This window comes from Pituophis catenifer, unplaced genomic scaffold (assembly GCF_029215685.1).
Source record: "Pituophis catenifer annectens isolate HBS135680 unplaced genomic scaffold, rPitCat1.0.hap2 SCAF_1, whole genome shotgun sequence".
NCBI lineage: Eukaryota > Metazoa > Chordata > Lepidosauria > Squamata > Colubridae > Pituophis > Pituophis catenifer.
Genome location: NW_027256881.1, coordinates 305232326 through 305252825, shown reverse-complemented (window position 1 = coordinate 305252825; position 20500 = coordinate 305232326). Strand labels below are relative to the sequence as shown.

At 38.6% G+C, this 20500-nt stretch overlaps 1 protein-coding gene across 1 annotated transcript in view; it reads left to right on the top strand.

Moving 5' to 3' along the window:
- KCNK10 (potassium two pore domain channel subfamily K member 10) overlaps window positions 1-20500 on the top strand; it is a 50379-nt gene that overhangs the window by 8745 nt on the left and 21134 nt on the right. Inside the window, exon 2 of the mRNA XM_070931481.1 lies at window positions 12907-13244. Within this exon, the coding sequence (XP_070787582.1) occupies window positions 12907-13244 (338 nt within the window). The remainder of the gene's footprint in view (window positions 1-12906; window positions 13245-20500) is intronic.

Below are 20500 nucleotides of genomic sequence, written 5' to 3'. Positions count from 1 at the left end.
TCGGTTTTGTTTCATCTAAAATATGGGTGGTTGAACATTTTGCTGAACTAATAGGCTGTACTCAGCTTTGGATTTAGTTCCCTAAATGCACCAGAGCATAAATGTATCCTGTCTGTAACTTGTTAATGCAGCCATGCCTTTCCCAGGGATTATACAGTTGCTTTAAAGAGTTTACAGTTTGCAGTTTAAAGTACCTTTTCTAAATTTATTCTGGAGCATTATTGCAGATTTATTAAGTAATTAATAAAACTGATCAGGCAAATGAAATTGATCTTAAGAACATTATTATTATTATTATTAGATTTAAATGATGCATGTATTTTGTAGAACTCAAGGTGGTGCACTTAATGCTCTTGCTTCTATTCTCCCCACAACCACCACCTTATGTTTGGCTGAAATAACTGGCTGTCAGAACTGCTACTTCACGCCTGCGTTCTGCTATTGCTCGGTATCAGTCTGCCATGAATTCTGAGGGAGGGAGCTGGTTGGGAGAGGAGGGAAGGAGTTGTATCTCCCTGAGACATGATTTCAAGGTCGGACTCCTGGGAATGGAACCCACCTGTATACCAGCTCACATTCAAAGTGACCATTCTGAAAACATCTTCTTTGAAATTGATTGGGCAATGAGGGCCAGCAATGGGAAGTAACTAAGAGGGGGAAAGTTACACTTGGGGATTTTGGCATGCGAATTTCAGTTTGCTCTACTGTCTTTCACTTGACGTTTAGTAAACTATACCTTTCTCAACAAAGTTAAGGATCATTCTTGCTTAAAAGTTCAAATTGAGGCAGGGATAACACTGGCCTAAAATTATTTAGCTGGTTTTCATGCCTAAAAGAGAGCTAAATCTCTCAATGGTTTCCATGTTCCAATCTAGCATTTTACCCTTAATTACCATCTTTGCCTCCAACTTTTTCTCTTTTGTGATACTATGAAAATGTTCTCAAAGGTAATGTAATTATTTCTTATTTCCTAGTAGCACAACTCACCATCTGAGAAAACAGTATTTCAGGAGGGAGTCTTTTTTGTTGTTGTTACCACCATGCAGCTTTTATGTATCTGTGCATTTCATTAAATATTTCAAAAGATGGACAATCTCATTTGGCACTGAACATCCCTAGATTGCTGAGTCAGATATTGTGTATATGTGCACGTGGACTGACTTGCCCACCAGAAGGAGTCTGATAGCAATTTTTTGAACTGTAGCTTGCAAAAGCTTATGCCTTTTTATAAAATTAGAAAAGTTGGATAAAGTGCTACCAGAAGCTTTCCAATTGTTTTGCAACCGTGAACTAACACAGCTTTCCTCCTCGCCCACCTTAATTCCTCTTCTCATCTCTACCTCCTTCCCAGTATCTTTGAACAGGCTCATTGAGAGAAAAGAAGAAACAAATGAAGCTTCTTCCCAGGGATTCTCTTTGAAGATTGTTGATTCCCCTCCCACTGGAAGAAATCAGCAATTTTGAACAGAGCGTCTTGGACTTTGGTGTTTTCCAGCACTCTTGTTGAAAATTGTCGGCATTCTAGTATTACTGGCAAATAGTAACAAATTGTAAATTGTTATGTATCAGCTCAATGAGCAGGTGGGAAAGATACTGCCTACTCTGTTATCAAAGCTAATTCTTTGTTATTGTTCAAAGAGTTTATACAAGTATTTTTTCATAATTAATATGTCCTCCAAACATATTGGGCTTAAAGTTGCCAAGGTTGGAGACCTCTGTTCCAAATCAAGCTTCACTCTTTATATCACATGGACCCATTCAAGTTCCCAGTCTTCAGCTATGGGATTTTTGGGTGGTCTTCCATTCAAGTATTAACTAGGTCTGGTACTGTTTATTATCTTTTAAAATCAGCTCAAATTGGCTAGATGTAGCCACTTGTTCAGACCTCATACTGAATAGGAGTCTGAAAAAAAGAAAAACAAATCCTCCAAACGTAGACAATTTAAGCTGCAAAGAAGCCAATGATACCTCAGAATTAAAAAGTCAGTGAAGTAAAACCCAACCATATATGACTAACATTTTCAACATGTTCAAATTCCTTTCATTTAAATCTTTATGGCTGTGCTTTACTGCCAGGATTAGAGGCATAATCACTGGGATTGCAAGCAATCCAAAGATTTTTGAAACTGGAATACAACAAACAGGCACCATTACTTGTTTTAGAAGAAACTCTGCTTGGTGGCCTATAAATTAATTGATCTTCAAAAAACATGGTGAGCTAAAATGCACATTATGTTAAGAACTTTATTTCAAACTGTAGAAGCTTCGTATGTGTGTAAAATATATCTCCATACCTGAAATTAGGGTTACAGATTGGAATTGCACTGTAAGAGAGAACTTAAAATTTCCTTTCCTATTTTAATTATCTTCAAAAATGAATTTGCTTTGCAATGAAAGCACCCCTTGGTGACTAATCAGACCGTTGTAGACTCTGGCATATGCTGGTTTTTCTCAGGATTGTAAATCTAGCATTGGATTAGCAGTCATAAACTGGATGGTATGTCCTGCCCCCTCCTGACAGGCCAAGATATATATCAAAACTCTAACCTAAATGCTAGTATGCATTTAATGGAACATGTGGTTGGCCTATAGCCATTCATATAGCATTAGTATAGTATTGCAAACGCCTTAGAATTTGGAGACCAGCAACTTCACATAATGCTGACGTTATCATTTCTTCGTGACTTCTATGCAGTGCCGTTCCTGTGTTCACCCAGAAGCATGTTAGATTTTCAGAAAGTGCTCTCCAGGGTGCTGTAGCCTTTCTCTAGGCTGGCAAGACCTGCCAGCTCAGTAAAGTGCAGTAGAAGAAAAGAGAGAAAAAGAAGCAGTTCCTGCTTCAGCATGCAGATGTTTAGTAGCAATTTGTGCTATAATCTAAAGTCTGCCCTTGTAGCGTTCTCCCATTTGTTCCTCTCTCAAGTGACACTTGTAAAATGTCCACCTGAGCAAGCCTTACAGTATGTTCTTTGTTTTGCTTGTAGTAAAGATATTTGAGTCTCTCTCTCTCTGCCCCTCCCCCTCTCCCTCTCCCTCTCTTTCTCCCTCCCTCTCTTCCCAGTTATCCCTGACCATTCTACAAGTTCAGAGGTGCTTGACATGATCCATGTTAAATTGTCACTTAAACCGTGTCATCTGATGGGGCTCTAAAGTGTGCCTTCTCTATTACAGTGCATATGCTATTTCCCCCTTCCCCCCTCCCGCAAGATCTGGCTGGTCCCAAGCATGCCATTAGACTTTAAGACTAGTACTGGGCTAGGAAGAATCCATGGTGTGTGTGTGTGTGTGTGTGTGTATGACTGTGTGATGTCATGTTTTATTCCCAATGTGATATACTGGATTTGGTTTTTTTATTGTTGCATTTATTTTATCTCTGCTAGCCATCCAGAGTTGCTCTGCAAGTGGGTGGCCATATAAATTGAAGGAAGGAAGGAAGGAATATTGCTGCTGTTGTCCTTGGCAACTCATTGTTACACATTTTGCTATGACAAATTTATGGAAAGCTCTTAATCTGAGTGCTTTCAGAATTTAAGGAAATAATTATGTCACCTATTATCAAAACACTATTTCTCGACTGCAGGGGGGAATTGTGACCAATACTTTATAGGAAGAGCTAGAAGGAATTATAGAAATGGCTAGTTAAGGTAGTAAGTCCAATTCCCTGTTCAATAATTCTTTATTTAATTTGTATGCACATCTTGCTGCAAGGTGACTCTCTTATTTGCATTTGAATCTGAATTAAAGCATTTCTGACTAGTGTTTGTCCTCCATTGGTAGAACATCCATTGGTACTTGGTTCCAATTTGTTCTTACAAAGTTTTTGCTAACATTAGATTGGTAGCAAAATCTGTCTTTCTGTTATTTAAAGCATTGTTCTATATTGTTATATTCTGTATTTCTCTGTATATTGAGAGAAGACAGGTCTTTTGTATGACTTTTATTCAGCTATTTAAAATTTGCCATTAAATTCTCCTAGGTCACTTTTCTTAAGGCTAAATCTTTCTCTTTGTAGGGCTTAAATTTTCTGTTCTTTGATTATCCTTGCTGATCTTCTCTGAAGCTGTTTCAGTTTATCCGAATCTTTCTTAAATTGTAAAGTTGGGAACATGACATAGTTTTCGGGAACAAGTCTGATAAATATAAATTAATAGGGTGTGTCAAAAATAGATAAGAAATTGAATGTTTTCTTATCCCTAGAAAACCTGATTAAAATGCAAGGGGTAGACAATTAGATAATATTTTTTAGAAGAGCAAACACTGATAAAGAACTTTGATGGGAATTTTGTAATCCATTCATCATCCATCATTTTTCTACCATGACATTCAATCACCTTTTTAGGTCCTTATTTAACCTGTTCTGCTTAATTTCAGGAAAGCTACTGCATCTTTGCTGTGATTCTAAATTTGTGCAACTCCTTATTGTTGATTTGTCCTTATATTAAAAAATCTGTTAACTTACACTTCAGAAATACATTTTATGAATTCTATCTCCAGAACCGTGTTTTCAGAAAACTAGTATTAATAATTAATTAATAACACCATGTTATATTGGGTTTTTTTTTAAAAAAAAAATGTTCTATATGTTGCATACAGATTCAGCGGATTGATCAGTCATGAACTTTGAAACAATCATTATGAATAATAAAACAACTTCAATAATAAAACAACTTCTAATGGGCAAACATAGTTAAGCGTATAAGGAGTTATCATAACAACCATATTTTGTGTATGGATGACATGGAGTCAGAATTTAATGATTATTTGGTATAATCACTTCATTCTCTGCACCTTTAGGCCTATTGAGTACCAGCTGTTGTGCACTGAAGGGGGTATCAGCTTCACGTCCTATTTGTGCATTTACATAGACATTTGAGTAGCTGCTTTTGGCAACTGACAGATGGAAGAGGTGGTGTTTTTTTTTTTTTAAAAAAAAATCTGGCTCTTCTTGGATTCCCATATAATTGGGAGTGTTCTGTTGAATAAGAGAAGGATAGGACTAAAACCTAAACTAGATTAAAAACATTAAAGGCTGGAACATGCATATGTATTATTTGGTCTCTTCTCATTTGAGTATCTCCATTGAGACTGGTGATTTTGAACCAAACTGAGTGGTATGAAAGTTCTGTCAGAAATGCTTATTTTCTTATGCATGATACTTCACACTTCAGACAAATATGCAGTAATGAATTAGCCTGTGTTTCCTTATGACACAAAGGCTATCTGCCTGCCTGCCTATCTATCTGTTGGTCTGTCTATCCATTCATCTACAGTACCTCTTTGCTTACTGTTATTGTTTGAATTACTGTTTTCCACAAAAACAGTAAAAAAAATCTGCAAAATAGGTTTTTTAAAAAACTCTACTTCAAGCTAATTAGGACCTCTTTTAGTCCAAGAAATATTAATTATGGGAGATTCAATTAAAGCTATGACAGCTGTCCAAAAATTAAATAAAATTGTATTATGAGACACTAGATGATAAAGTACAGAAATAGTTCATCAAAACATTGTTTTAATGTGGCAATTTAAAGTACTCATCTGAAATAACTCTTGACTGATGTGACATTTAAGCTTTGGATGGATCTCTTGATTCCAGAGGAGAATCATACAACAAAAAGTATCTTTGTTACATGAGTCTATCCAGACCTTACATGATACTATCTTTTGGGGAATGAAAATGATTGTTTTGAAAAGATAAAATTATTAGGAAATACTTAGCTAGCTGTAGAGTCACTGAATATGTTTTGGGGGGAAAATAGCTAAATGCATGGATAGACAAAAGAGGCCCTGTCATAAAACTTGAACTGTTATTTTGGATTTTTTGTATTTAAATCTAATGGAAAAAGTTTTTTTCTCTCCTCTTCCCATGCTTTAAATAGATATTTTGCATCCTGTCCTCATTTAATGACCACAATCACCATAATCTTTTAACAACCCCATAAACCCTTGCAGGGTGGAGTCTGGGCAACTGAATGGAACTGAGATTTTACTGGCTGGATGCCCTTCCTGTTGCCAATACAGAGCTATATTCAGCAGATATATTCTCATCATGCCCAGAGAGAGAAATACCTGCCTCTACCTAGGATTGAACTCACAGCCTCCTGATTGTGAGGCGAGAGCCCCACCTCTAGGCCACTGCACCATTCATTTAGTGGCCACAATGTGTTCCTTAAATTAGAAGCAGAAAGGTTATTCAGTGAAAGAAAGAGCGAGAGAGTGACACTGTAAAGATTATTGCTTGCTGCCATCTCATTCAGATGAATTTTCTGTGCCTGTGTCCTGTGCGTGACCCATTTTTCTTTTTACAGTCCCCTCATAGGTAAGAGAGGTTGCTTTAAAAAGCTATCTCTTCCTGAGTGATTTTCTAAAAAAGTGCTAACCTCAAGTTGACAGGCTCTGCTCTGTGACCTTAATTGGTTGATTAGAATGATGCCTGAAACTGACCAGACCTTAATCATTTTTATATTGATGGCTTTTGTTGTCAGACGCCCGAAATTTGGTCATAGATGCACACATTGGTTGGAAAATGATTTTTTAAAAAATTACTGTCATATTTGTGAACGGTTGCTAAATGAGGTAGCTACTAAGAGAGAAGTGGCTGTACACCTGCTTACCTTTTAGATAGCTTGTCAAAGCTTGCTCATCATCATGACTAAGTCATATAAACATTAAGGCACACTGTGGTATATTTCAGTTTGACATAATGTAATGGGCAAAATAAGCCAATTTTGATTTATTTGACAAACCATGCTTAAGAGACCATGGTTTAGCAAGATGCATAAATGAACTCTACATATTGATATATAATTGTCAATCCAGAATCTGTGGAAGGTTTGGGGGCTCTGAAAACTATTTTGATCTATAAATTTGGTTAGGTTTGCTTCCATGCAAAATAACAAGAATTGTGCTTGGATAGGTCTCAGATCCACTAAGCTGAGCCCTCAAGTCCCAGTTTCAATGTTGCCTGGAAAAACCAAACAATCATTTTGCACAAGGTGTTTATGGCAGAGAGCACATAGAGGACTTTGGCATTTAAAGTTCCAGAGTCTTACATCATTGGGGACTTCTATTCCTTGCTCAGATGGATTAGTAATAAAACACAACTTGCACATTTGGGGTTCAGGGTTGCTTATTTTCAGAGAGAACGTTAACCAAATGTATTGGTACTAATAGCAGTATTTGTTGCAAAGTGCTGACATATTACTGAATTTAGCAGTGCTAACACTGCATTAGAGAATTCACTTCAGGGAAATGGAGCAGCTGTTCTTTTAGTTTATCTAGATGAACTATCTTCTCACTGTTATGGGGCTATTAAAGTGCAAATGATCTCATCATGTCAGAAGGAAAAAGTTTCTCCCCACTGCCTTCAGATGTACCTTGGTCTGCAGTGCAATTATTCTAGAATCAGGAAATTCTATGAGATAACTTGTTGCATTTCCTATTGCCACAATTCAGCAATTTTTTAAAGCAGATTTGATTCTGTAGCAGGCATTTTAATTGGATCTTTAACTATCAATTTGCAAACATAATGACAGACTGGAAATGGAGCTAAGACAAGAGGGCATTAGCCCCTTTCTTTTTAAGTATCAATTAAAAAGCTAAGCTAACCAAATTATATCCCTTTAAGTTTTTAGTCTCTGGTATTTTATTTTATGTATTTTTATTTTATTATTTTACTTTTTTTGTACATATTATTTCTTGTATCAGGTACTGTTTCTATGTCAGCAGTCTCCTGAGAATTCAAGTTAGTGAATATATAGAGTTTCTTTTAATCCGATCCATACAGCAACCTATTGGGATAGATTGTTTTAGGAATAAAGTTGGTGAGGCAGGGACTGGCAATTTTCAAGTTAGAGAGAACCACTATGCCAACCTAGATCAGGTTTCTGTAAATCATAGCCAGAAACTACAGTAGTAGTTTCAGCAACAACATGGGTTCTCATTTTACTGATCTCGGAAGGATGACGTCTGAGTCAACCTTGAACCTTTCAGAATCAAACTACTGGCTATTACATTCTAACCATTGTGCCACCAATTTTAGGCTCCATCAATAGATGCATAGTTCCCAAAAATAAGGAAAATAATACTTCTGCCATAGTCTGCTTTGATCAGACCTCACTTTGAGAACTGTTGTAGTTCTAGTTACTACTCATGGGTTGGGTCATTGCAAGTTTAACTTAAATTCAGGTGATCAGGGGGCTGGAAAGTTGGTAGTGGTGGGGAGACTGAAGAAAAAGAATAGTTAACTTTGAGTGGAAACAGTAGAGGGAGGTATAAGACCTATTTTGAGGTGTATGAAGGGATATCACTTAAAAGAAAGTAAAAACCTGTGTGGTGTCATAAAGAAGATAAAAAAGAGCCTTGGTGGCGCAGCAGACTAAAGCACTGTTAAGATAACACTAGCTGCCTGCAATTATTGCAAGTTCAAATCTCATCAGGCTCAAGGTTGACTCAGCCTTCCATCCTTTTGAAGGTAGGTAAAATGAGGACCTGGTTTGTGGGGGCAATAAACTGACTTTGTATAAAAAAGAACACCGCTTAGGGGAGGGCCAAAAGCCCTACTAAGCAGGTATATACAAAAGTATGAAGGCTATTGCTTAACGCATTGTAAGCCCCCCTGAGTCTCCTGAAAAGGGCGGCATATAAATCGAACCAATAAACAATAATAATATGGAAAAAGGTCAAGTTACAGGATTTTTTTTTTGTCAAAAAACACTTCCTAACCGCAAAAGTAATTTTAACAATGGAACCAGTGATTAACAGAGCTGATAAATTCCTCCTTTTCTGGATATATGTGCAAGGTGGGGGCAAGATGGCAAGTTTTGCAGTGCAGGCCCCACCTCCTTTGTATATCCATGCACTGATGTACATACAGGCTGGCATCGTAAAGCTGCATTCACCATCTTGCTGGTTTGACTCCCTTTTGTTCCCAGAGGCTGCTGAAATTTTCAAACAGAAGCTGGGCAGCCACCTGATGCTTAGAGGCCTGCACTGAACAGGGGGTTGGATTTAATTGCCCTAGCACACAATTCTGATTCTATTATACCTTTGTTGTTGTAACTCACTACTGTATTGCATGGCTTTCGTGAAAGTGTCCCATCCACAGAATTGGCCTGATCAGTTATAGTTCCATATTTTTCACTGGGACCAGTATTTAATGACCTTTAAGTCCAGCTGACTTTTTAGTTTTAATATCTCTGTCTTTAGCAGCAGTTTTTTATTGTTTTAATATATGATTATTTTTATGAATGTATTATTTTACTTACTTTATGTAGATAAGTAATTCCTAAAACACCCAAACTAAAATGAACTAACCTGATAAGGCTACAGAAACTGACATTTCAAGTGGCTTGTTTCTAGCTCCTTAATGTTTCAATACAGCATTCTCTCTAAACAAACAGGAACATACCTCTCCCCAGTGTCATCATCTGTGGCATAACACCTGGCAAAGTCTCCTTAGAGGCATGACAATCTGCCAATTTAAAGTGTGTGTTGCATAAACTGAGATTTGTTACCATGTTTAATGAGAGAGCTTAAAACCTATTTCACTAAGGCTTAACAAGCAAACTCCAAAGCTGTACTGGAAAAGAAAGCTGTACTGGAAAAGCAGATTCTTAAGAAACATTTTCTAGAAACGAGGCTAATGAAAATCTATTTTTTGAATTCAGAAAAAGTGGAAAGCACAAGTTCTGTGTGCTGGTTAGGGCCATGCAATAATCTGAATTAGAAGAGGAAAGAATCACATAGGTGTCTAGGTATTAGCCCTTGGAAGTTCCTTAAACATGAGTTCACGGGAATTGGGTGGCCAATAATTTAGATAAATTAATAAAATAAAAAAGTCCTTTCCTGGGATCCTACAGTCAGTCTACAGCAATGGTGGGTTTTAAAATTTTTTACTACCGGTTCTGTGGGCGTGGCTTGGTGGGCATGACATGGCTTGGTGGGTGTGGCAGGGGAAGGATACTGTAAAATCTCCATTCCCTCCCCAATCCAGGGGAAGGTTACTGCAATATCCCCATTTCCTCCCTATCAGCTATGACTCGGGAGGCAGAGAATAGTTGGGGGCAGGGCCAGTCAGAATTTTTACTACCAGTTCTCCGAACTACTCAAAATTTCCACTACCGGTTCTCCAGAACTGGTCAGAACCTGCTGAAACCCATCTCTGCCGTAACCCCATTTAACCAATTTAGCACATTTTCCCTAACAATAGAAATAATCCCAAATTGGACAAGCAGCTTCCTAGCTTCTCCAGAATTGGCCAGCAAATCGATTTCTTAGGATTTCCCACTTTGTAGCCCTCAACCTCTGTACACATTTTTGTTTTTCCAATTTGGTCAGAACCTGCTGAAACCCACCTCTGGTCTACAGGGCTCATATTGAAGACAACTGTGTATGTGGTAACTCTTTTCCATGGAGACAAATTTGGTCTGGAATGCTTCATTATCTTGGCATATTCTTCATAAAGCTAAGAAAAAAGAAAAAAAATAGTGACCATAACAGAATAATACATTCTGGAAAATAGGAAAAACATTCACCTGCATTATAACATCTCTAGAAAGTTCTTTGGGCATGCAGCTGTGCCCATGTGAACTGTGTGTAGATCTTATAATAAGCACTTTGTGGAGACAGAATTTGCTATTTATGATGGTTAGCCCTCTCCCAAGATCTCCAGCTTAATTTAGATACTTGGTTACTTGCTAATCTACCCAAGCATACCCAATAGTGAACCTCCAGTGGAGAAGATTCTGCTTCTTGATGTTACTGATATGTAGAATCTAGGGAATTGCTTTAGATTGAGTAGTTCAATATTTAGTTCAATATTGTTGACACTGAGTAGTAGAAGTCTTTTTAGAGCCCAACCCGAAGATTCCAAGGGCAGAATTTGTTGTCTGCTTCCATTCTTATTGGGCCTACTTGTTGCTTACAGTTGGTTGCAATTTTCTATGATCAAAAAGTGTTCCTTACTTCAGGTTTTGCTATGATGTGCCCAAAATTTGTAAATGTTGATACAGTATTACTTACACAATCAGGATATTTTACTGAGTACTACTTATTAGTAATGGGTGAAGTCTAAGTAATATGTTTGAATAATGTTTTAAATTATTTATTTCATATCTCCAAAAAGCCACAAAATTTAGCAATGGAAGTATCTTTCAGTCCAACTCATTTACCTGTTGTAAGATTGGTTATATAATTTATGCTTTTGTGAATAAAGATAGATTGTTTGGAATATTTTTTTTGCTGATTGGAAGCATTTGTTTTATACCGGTTATTACCACAGTTCATCTCACATGATATGCTTAGTAATCATTACTGTATGAGGAAGACAGGCCTGCTGTTCCTGTATATAAATAAATACCAAAGCTGAGTTCATCTGTTTATTTTCAAGATACAAAGACTTAAATGGAATTCAAGAATAATGAGTACTATTTTCTTTTATTACAAGTAACTGAGGAATAGTTACTGAGAGGTAGGATCATTGGTGAATGAGCTGTAATCTGCCATGGATTAGGAATGTAATCTAACATGTACAAAATTAAACTTAGACTTTTGAGACTGTTTTATTCCTAGTTCTGAAGGAATATCATTATTCAGACTGTAGGTAATCATAGTTTCTATCCTAATATACTGAGAAAAATGTTTTAATTTTCATTAATTTGGATCATTTTCAGTTGGAAAAATGAAATCCATTTTTCCAACTGAAACAAACAGTAGAATCTCCATTCAATGAGAGAACTAGGTTGCTCCTTATTCCCCATCATGTTATCCTCCCTATATCTGTGCATGTTATTTCAGTCTTTCTGAAAATAGAGAAATAGGCAGAGGCAAAACTAAGCCTCATAAACCTAAATAGGGATATATCATTTTTTTCAAATTCATGTCATTTCAAATTCAAAACACCTCATTTTGGGATTGGAAGGTCCATAACAGCTGTTTTTTTGTGTGGAATGGGCTGTTTTGATGATTTTGAAAGGATTTTGAGCTTGAAATGGGTTGTTTTATACTCAGAATAGTTAAGATTTTGTAGACCTCTGCTGTTGTATCTCTTATTTACTTTTAGTTGAAGAACCATCTACAGTAGTACTAGTATTTATAAAGATTCTTTTTGCATAGTGCTTAAAATATCAGTCCTCCTATATTTTCACTTTGGGGCAGGCTGAACTTGACAGGGCAGCTCCATGCAAATATTTTTGCTTATTTTTAACTATTGTACCACACTAGTTCTTGAGGGCAGCGTTAAGAATTTTGGATTCAGATCTAGGGCATTTATTCCAAGTCTGTGATAGAAACAACATGGCTATACTGGCACTTTGCATTATTTTTCAGCTAACAGTTAATTAGAAAATCGTCTCTTAATTTGTGGGAAAACAGTTTGAGCTATGGTCACTCCCCATCTTTGGTGATTAATTGCCACTTCCCAGGAGGTGGAATTTCAATCAGAGAAGCAGTATGTGTGTGCGGGTCTAGTTTCTCTAGTCCAATTCCCATTTGAAAATCTTGCATCCAGTTAAAGTTTCCTCAGAAAATGTTTGTTAATTCTGTAATGCCAGACCATATGCGTTATCCATACCAAGGATTTATTATTGAGGTACTGAAGCCACCTAGTCTGCTTCATATTGTGTAGGAATTAACATGGAGAATTTTCCATGAACTTGAAAAGCTATTATCATTAGCAATAACTATGTTTATATCGCAGCAGCTGAAAATATAAAAAGGTTATAACTTCGTGACACAATCAATTTTTTATATATAGGAATTGGCATGTTCAGTCTTTAGTTAGGCTAGCAAACATCTCAGGTTTGGATAAGGCAGTGTGGGAAATTATTGAACCATTATTGTGATTCAGCTACAGAAAAAGCCAGGATACCATATACAGATTTAACACAACAATTTTGTTTTCTGTTTCAGTGATTGTGCCGGCAACTGTTCCCTCAGGTTGTGTGCCTGTGACCAATAAGACTAATATACCCAAGCCAGCACCACGACTCTCTATTTCGTCTCCTCGGGCAACTGTGATTGCCACTATGGAAACCCCCTCACAGGGTTTGCAGACAGTCATGAAGTGGAAAACAGTGGTAGCCATTTTCTTTGTGGTAGTGGCCTATCTGGTCACAGGAGGTCTTGTGTTTCGTGCTTTGGAACAGCCAGAAGAAAGCAGTCAGAAAACCAGAATTGCCAATGATAAAGCAGAATTCCTCCAAGAGAACAACTGTGTATCCCAGCAGGAGTTGGAGGCATTGATTAAGGTGAGAACATCAGAATGGATACCACATATTGGGAAATTTACTTTTAATAAATCTATATGAGGTATAGTAAAAAAAATTGTTTCCTGTGCTGCATGTTTTTCCCCCTCTTCTGTTTTGTTGCTATGAGAAGGAGCTCCAAAGTCTCTGTTTTTGATTTTAAGAGAAGGGCTGATGTCTCCAGTAAATGTTGTTTACCTAACCATTTGAGATTGAAGATTCCTTTCGAGCCCTGTGCAACTTGTTAGGAGCTGCACTTGGGTTTGGCAAAGAGAGAGAGACTATGGGAAAGGCAATCAGAAAACTTTCTTGGATGCTAAATCCACATGGTTTCTTTTTTACTTTCTGCTTCTCCCACACTAATAGTGCCTCTTGCTCACATTCTAATTGCAGCAGATATTGTATTGTTCTGTTTATCACTTAACTTTGTGAAATTAGCAATTATGGCTTGGAAAATTATCTGCATTAGGATGTCCTGAGAGGGAGAAAAGCATGCAGGATAGAACTTTCCCTCTTCGTCAACTGGCAGACTCCTATGTCCCCTGCAGTGATAGATAGAGCAAGTTTTTGGAGTGAGCAACTGTACATCTGATGAGTTAAAAAGAAATAGCGGGAATGGTATGGCTGAGAAAAAGAATACTGGAAATTATATAAGGCTGACTGCAATGTGAATAGTACAATAGGGTGAAGCTATACTGTTGTCCAAGAATCATTGAGTTGAAAGGACTATTTAGGCCATTAAGTCCAATTCCCAGATCAATGAAGGAAGCTAGGTTCATATATTCTTGCAGATGGCTCTCTAGTTTTTTCTTGACGATATACTGTACATGCAAGGAAACTCCACCTGATTGCTCTGTCGAACTGCTTTATTAGGAAAATTATAAAATCTAAAAACCTTTGGTTTTATACCTGTATGCAAAAAAATAGCAATCTCTGGTCAAAATGTTTTTTCAGCAAGGCACTAATATGAAACATACCTCCAAATTAACAATAAAGTGCTTAGAGATAAGAAAAAATAAATACTATGGAATGGCCTTCATAGTCCCTAGATTTGAACAGTGCTGAACGTCTATGGGAAGATCTCAAACACACAGAAAAGCCTAAGAATATTTTTGGGTCAGAAAAGTTATGCAAATAGGGAAAAAAGTTTTGCAGATGGGGAAAAGATCCAGAACCAAAAGTAGAAAGATTACAGGAAATGTTGGGAAACTGTTATTTCTTATTACTGTAAAGCGGGATGAATACGTCACATGCTGGCCACGCCCACACCCGATTTAGCAAAGGGGAAAAAAAGTCCCAATATGTCACATGACGCCACCATGACAGCGTGAGTTTGACACCCCTGCTTAAAGGTGTCCAAATTTCTCACCTGTCATGTTTGTTGTTTTTTAATTCTGAATCTGTAAACAACGGCACCTAAATAATACGTTTTCATATTTGCAGAAATAATTGATACAGGTTGTGTCAGCTTCTTTTCACTTAAGAATTAATTGAAACATATCATTTGACTAGGAGTTCCTAAATGTAAGTCACCCAGAGTTACATTCTGTGAGATAGGCAGCTGAATAATGGAATAAATAAATTAATATATACATACAGTTTCATGAGCTATTTCACTTTTATGGATGCAAATTTGAAGCTAAAAAAAAAAAGAAAAAAGGAAAAACGGTTAGCAGAATGACCATACATTACTAATCAAAGAACACTGCTGCTTTTGAGGCTCTGAAGCTAATAGGTCAGAGTACCAACACTGAATATAACTAGCTTAATGTGTCTAGCAATACATGATTCCTAAATTTGCAGCTATCTTTTTAGGTGGCTCTTAAATTGGAATTAAAAAGTCTATAGAGATTCAACTGAATGAAAACTTCCAGTTTAATCTCTGGATCTGAATTCAGCACATTGGAAGCAATCTAAGGCAATTATGATCTGACAGTAAAATTCAGATTGTATAAAATATATTTCATCATCTTGCTACGAGGACTTTAATTTCTGAATTAAAGTTGGTTACAGTTAGTGCACATTAGGCCAGTACAATTGACAAAACAAAAACACACAAAAAATCTCAAATATATGTCGATGAAAACAAAGACATATTAATTAAAATGAGTGTTTTATATAGAGAGGAAAGAAGAATGAAAAACATATACCTTGTATATATTTCATAAACAATATATATGTGTATATTTTACCCTATTTTAAATTGTGAAGAAATACTGCCAATGTTTGTTTACTTGTTTCTAATCTATACTAAACAATGCTGCAGTCTGGATTGTTATTTAATTGGTCCTCTGAGTGACATTTGGTCTTCTGAGAGAAATTGCTCAGATCTGAGTTTGCTGCCAAAAGAGGAATATGACATAACCTTTACAATAGCTTAAGTGCAATTATTATACGTCAGCATTTTAGTTACCTTTAATGATGCTTATAGTAGGAAATAAAGCATGGAAAATGACTTCATACTGAGTAATGTACATTGCATTTGCCTGCAATACATGTTTTACATTTTCTGTTAAAGGCAGTCTATAAAATGTTTTTCTTAAGTCAGTTGTACATTCAGTTTAAAAGGGAAATGTTCAATTTAAACTGAACATATATTCAGTTTATATATGCTTATTTTTCCTTCCAGACAAAGGGCGAATATAACCCTTGAAATAAAGCAGAGGTCTGGCAGGAACATTCTACCCCAAGCCATTCAGAGTCTGCAAAAGAGCCTCAGCTAGAGGCATTTCTGCTATATTCATAGTAGCTGTTAGAAATAATTATCATGGTTAATGAGCCTGAGTTTATTTTTGGATCATTATAAAAATTAATAAAAATGATTTTAGTGACATTGTCCCAAACTCTATAACATCTTCTGGAAGTTGCACCAGAAGACAGGAGATATCATTCACAAATATTGAGAAGGAAGAGATGAAGATGAGAGAAGAAAAGCAAGATCTCTCTGTCCCCCTCCTTCCTTCCTTCCCTTCATCCCCCCCCCTCTCTCTCTCACACACACACACACGGGGGGTGGGGAGAGACAAAAAGAAAGAAAAGAAGAAAGAGAATGAAAAACAGAGAATAATTTAAAATACCGATTTTGAATTTTGTGAAAGAAGACATTTAGATAGACGGTTGTTTGACCTTTTGTCATTCTTTGAGAGCTTAAAAAGGCTTACATGGGCATACCTCTTCAGTTTTTCCTTTGAATGAAAGAGAAGATGGAAAGTAACAAAATAACTGAAACATGGAAAGAGATCATAGAGAATTGAGACAGTGGAGGATGTTAGAAAGGCCCAGAAAATAGGAAGAGGTTGGGGGATATGGTAAAGGGAGACTGCCTAGAGATTGTTCCAGCCTTAATTAAAAGCAAATAAGACATCCATATTGTCTATTCCTAACCAATAAGGCTATGAAATGGACATCTCCAGGAAGTTTTGGAGATATAGTAATCTTAAAATGTTTCTTATATAGCAATTGAGAGTTTCTAGATTAGAAAATGCTACTACTATTGCTATTAAAGTATTGGCTTATGCCGATGTCCCTATGGGTTCAGATGTCTTGGGCATAACAGTCATTACCCATAAGAATTGCCTGTCTATACTAACTCGGGAGATAGAAACTTTGACTAAAAATGACAAATCAGAGAAGGATATATCCTTAATGTGGATATCCAAGACATCCAAGACAAAAGGGACACGGTGGCTCAGTGGCTACCATGCTTCGAGCTTGTCGATCGAAAGGTCGGCAGTTCAGCGGTTCGAATCCCTAGTGCTGCGTAACGGGGTGAGCTCCCATTACTTGTCCCAGCTTCTGCTAACTTAGCAGTTTGAAAGCACATAAAAAATGCAAGTAGAAAAATAGGGACCACCTTTGGTGGGAAGGTAACAGCGTTCCGTGAACCTTTAGCATTTAGTCATGCCGGCCACATGACCATGGAGACGTCTTCGGACAGCACTGGCTCTTCGGCTTTGAAATGGAGATGAGCACCGCCCCCTAGAGTCGGGAACGACTAGCACATATGTGCAAGGGGAACTTTTACCTTTACCTAACATCTTAAAGTTGTACAATTGGAAAAGGCTATTTAGGCCACTGAGTAAGCCCCCTGCTCAGGGCTGGAATCCAATGAAAGCCAGAACAAATGTCTAATGAGTCTCAGCTTGATCATATCCAGCTAAAGAAGCCAATGACCTTTCCAGATAATTGTTCCTGGTCCCCCCACTCCCCTTGCATTATTGTAACCTGAGCTGTATACAGTATTGTGATTCTGCTTTGGGCCAAGCATGGGGCATTTTATCCTGTCCTTTCACCTCAGTCTGTTAAAGAATGACCATTTTGCTAATGAAAAAGCAGGCTGTTTCATTGTAAAAGCCAGCTTCAGCTCAGGGGAATTCACTTTTGTCCTACGGCATTTTAGGGACCCTCATGGGAACTATTTTTGGAAAAGTAAAATGTCAGAAAGTGTAAGTTTCTGGAATGGATTTTAGACAAGTAAAGAGGCAAATGAGAGTAGCTGCTAAAAATAGATAAGAAGCAGAGATTCTACGTATAAAATGACCCCCAAATTGCCATCTGGGAGAAATGTGTGGAATGAATAGGATTTAAAGAATCAATCACTTTGCAATTTATATCAATATGGATTTTTAAAATTAGGGTCTCTTTGTAATGGGCATAGCAACATTTGCCATTGCACCAGGTTCTGTCTGCCTAAGGAAAACAAAAGTTTAAAAGAATAAAGTTAAAGCTCTGATGGCTCCTCAACCTGTCTCTACCGTGCCCTGGACCACTCTGATGGGCAAACTAAAGGCACACTATGCGCCTGCTCCCTCTCGCATGTCCTGGCGATTTACATTCCGCCAGAGGGTCCAGAAGGAAGGGGAGTCCATTAACTCTTACATGGCTTCCCTCAGGGCCGCTGCAATAGATTGTGAGTTCCCAAACCTAGATGATTCCCTCCTTGAGCAGCTGGTGTGTGGTGTGAGGGACACGAGACTACAACGTCGCCTTTTAGCAAAAAATGACATCTGCCTCCAATCTGCTTTGGATGAGGCGTGCGCATATGAGATGTCAGAAAAATCTGCGGCTGAGATGCACAGGGCTCCATCCGTGCTTGCAACTGCCCGGTCAGTTCACTATGATGATGTCTTTTCTGATGACCTCACAGATGAGGAAGATGATGTGAGTCGCCTCAAATCATCCCCAACAAGCAAACGGCAAACAGAACGAAAACAACAAGCACCTTGCCTCGGCTGCGGTGAAAACCATCCTCGCTCATTGTGCTGTTTTAAGACCACAGTCTGCCGACGATGTGGCAAAAGGGGTCACCTGGCTAAAGTCTGTCGCTCCAGCCCACAGGACAACACCCCTCGCTCAGCCAGATGCTTCCAAAGAGGCCACCAAGCCACCAGAGAGGATTGTTTCACCATCATCAGAGAGGACACCAACCCTGCAGTGTCGATCAGCCATTCATCTACAAGCCCCAACAAAAAACTTTTTCTAACTTTCAGAATAGAAGGGGTGCCTGCAAGATGGAAGTGGACACGGGCTCCTCCAAGACCATTGTTGCCTGGAACACACTACAAACAATAGTCCCTAGCTTCTCCAGGGATCACCTAACTGCCTGCAACACCAGGCTTCATGACTATCAAGGGAACAATATTCCCATTCTGGGGTGTGCCAAATTTTTAGTGGAGAAAGGCGTGTTCTCAGGGCGCCTCCCATTACTAGTTGTAAGGGGGAACCTCCCCAATTTTCTAGGGCTTGATTGGTTCAAGGCCTTGGGCCTCAACATCACAGGCATTCATGCTACCACCACTAACGATTTTGAGGCCTTGACTACTGAATTTGCTGAAGTCTTTGATGACTCCCTGGGTAAATATGTGGGAAACCCTATATCCCTCAACATTGATCCCCAAGTGTCCCCTATCTGGCTTAAGCCTCAACGGGTGCCTTTTGCACTACGTCCTAAAGTGGACAAGGAACTGGATAAGTTGATTGTGCAGGGGGTGCTTGAGCCCACAGATCATTCTAAGTGGGAGACACCCATTGTCATTCCCACCAAACCAGATGGTTCCGTGCACATCTGTGGTGATTTCAAATGCACACTGAACCATGCACTGCAAGCACACCCTTATCCAGTCCCCGTGGTCCAGCACCTCCTCCACTCTTTGGGTCAGGGGTCTATTTTTGCCAAGATGGATATGGCACAGGCATATCAGCAGCTCCCTGTGGATGATGCCACAGCTGCTGCCCAGACTATTGTCACACACAGGGGTGCCTTTAAGTGCCGTCGCTTACAATTTGGATTCAGTGTGGCTCCTGGGTTGTTTCAGGGTCTTATGGAACAGCTATTACATGGAATACCGGGAGTCATCCCTTACTTCGATGACATTTTAATCTCGGCTACCAGCCAAGTTGCCCTTATTAGCCGCTTACAACAAGTTCTCACCCGGTTTCAGCAAACGGGCCTTAAGCTCAAAAAATCTAAGTGTACAATTGGGGTTCCTAGGGTTGAGTTCTTAGGATTTCTGATAGATGCTAAAGGTCTGCACCCTACCCCATCAAAGGTGGAGGCCATTAAAAAAGCCCCTACTCCGACGTGCAAAGCTGAATTGCAGGCTTTTCTAGGCTTACTCAATTTTTACAGTGTGTTCCTGCCACATAAGGCATCTGTGGCGGAACCTCTTCATAGATTATTAGACTGTAAGGCTCCCTGGGTATGGGGCAAGGCCCAGGCCTCGGCTTTCACTGCTGTCAAAGATCTCCTTACCTCAGATGTAGTACTGGTCCAATACAGCGACAGTATCCCCTTAACTTTGGCTTGTGATGCCTCTCCATATGGCATAGGGGCTGTCCTGAGCCACCTACTGCCAAATGGAACTGAGGCTCCAATTGCTTATTTTTCTCGGACCTTATCCTCGGCCGAAAGAAATTATAGTCAATTCGATAAAGAGGCCCTGGCGACTGTTGCTGCTGTCAAGTGGTTTCACGACTATGTGTATGGCCGTTTTTTCCAATTGATAACTGACCACAAGCCCCTGCTGGGGTTGTTAGCTGCCAACAAGCAAACACCCCAGATCATGTCCCCTCGTCTATCTAGATGGTCCATCTTCCTTGCAGCTTACAATTATCAGCTGGTCTATCGGCCTGGCAGAGAGCTCTCCAACGCGGACGGTCTCAGCTGATGCCTTCTTCCTTTAGCTGTGGAAGACCTGGCTCCTGCCTCAACTGTGTTCTTGATGGACGAATTTCCTACCTTGGTCACCGCGGCCGACATT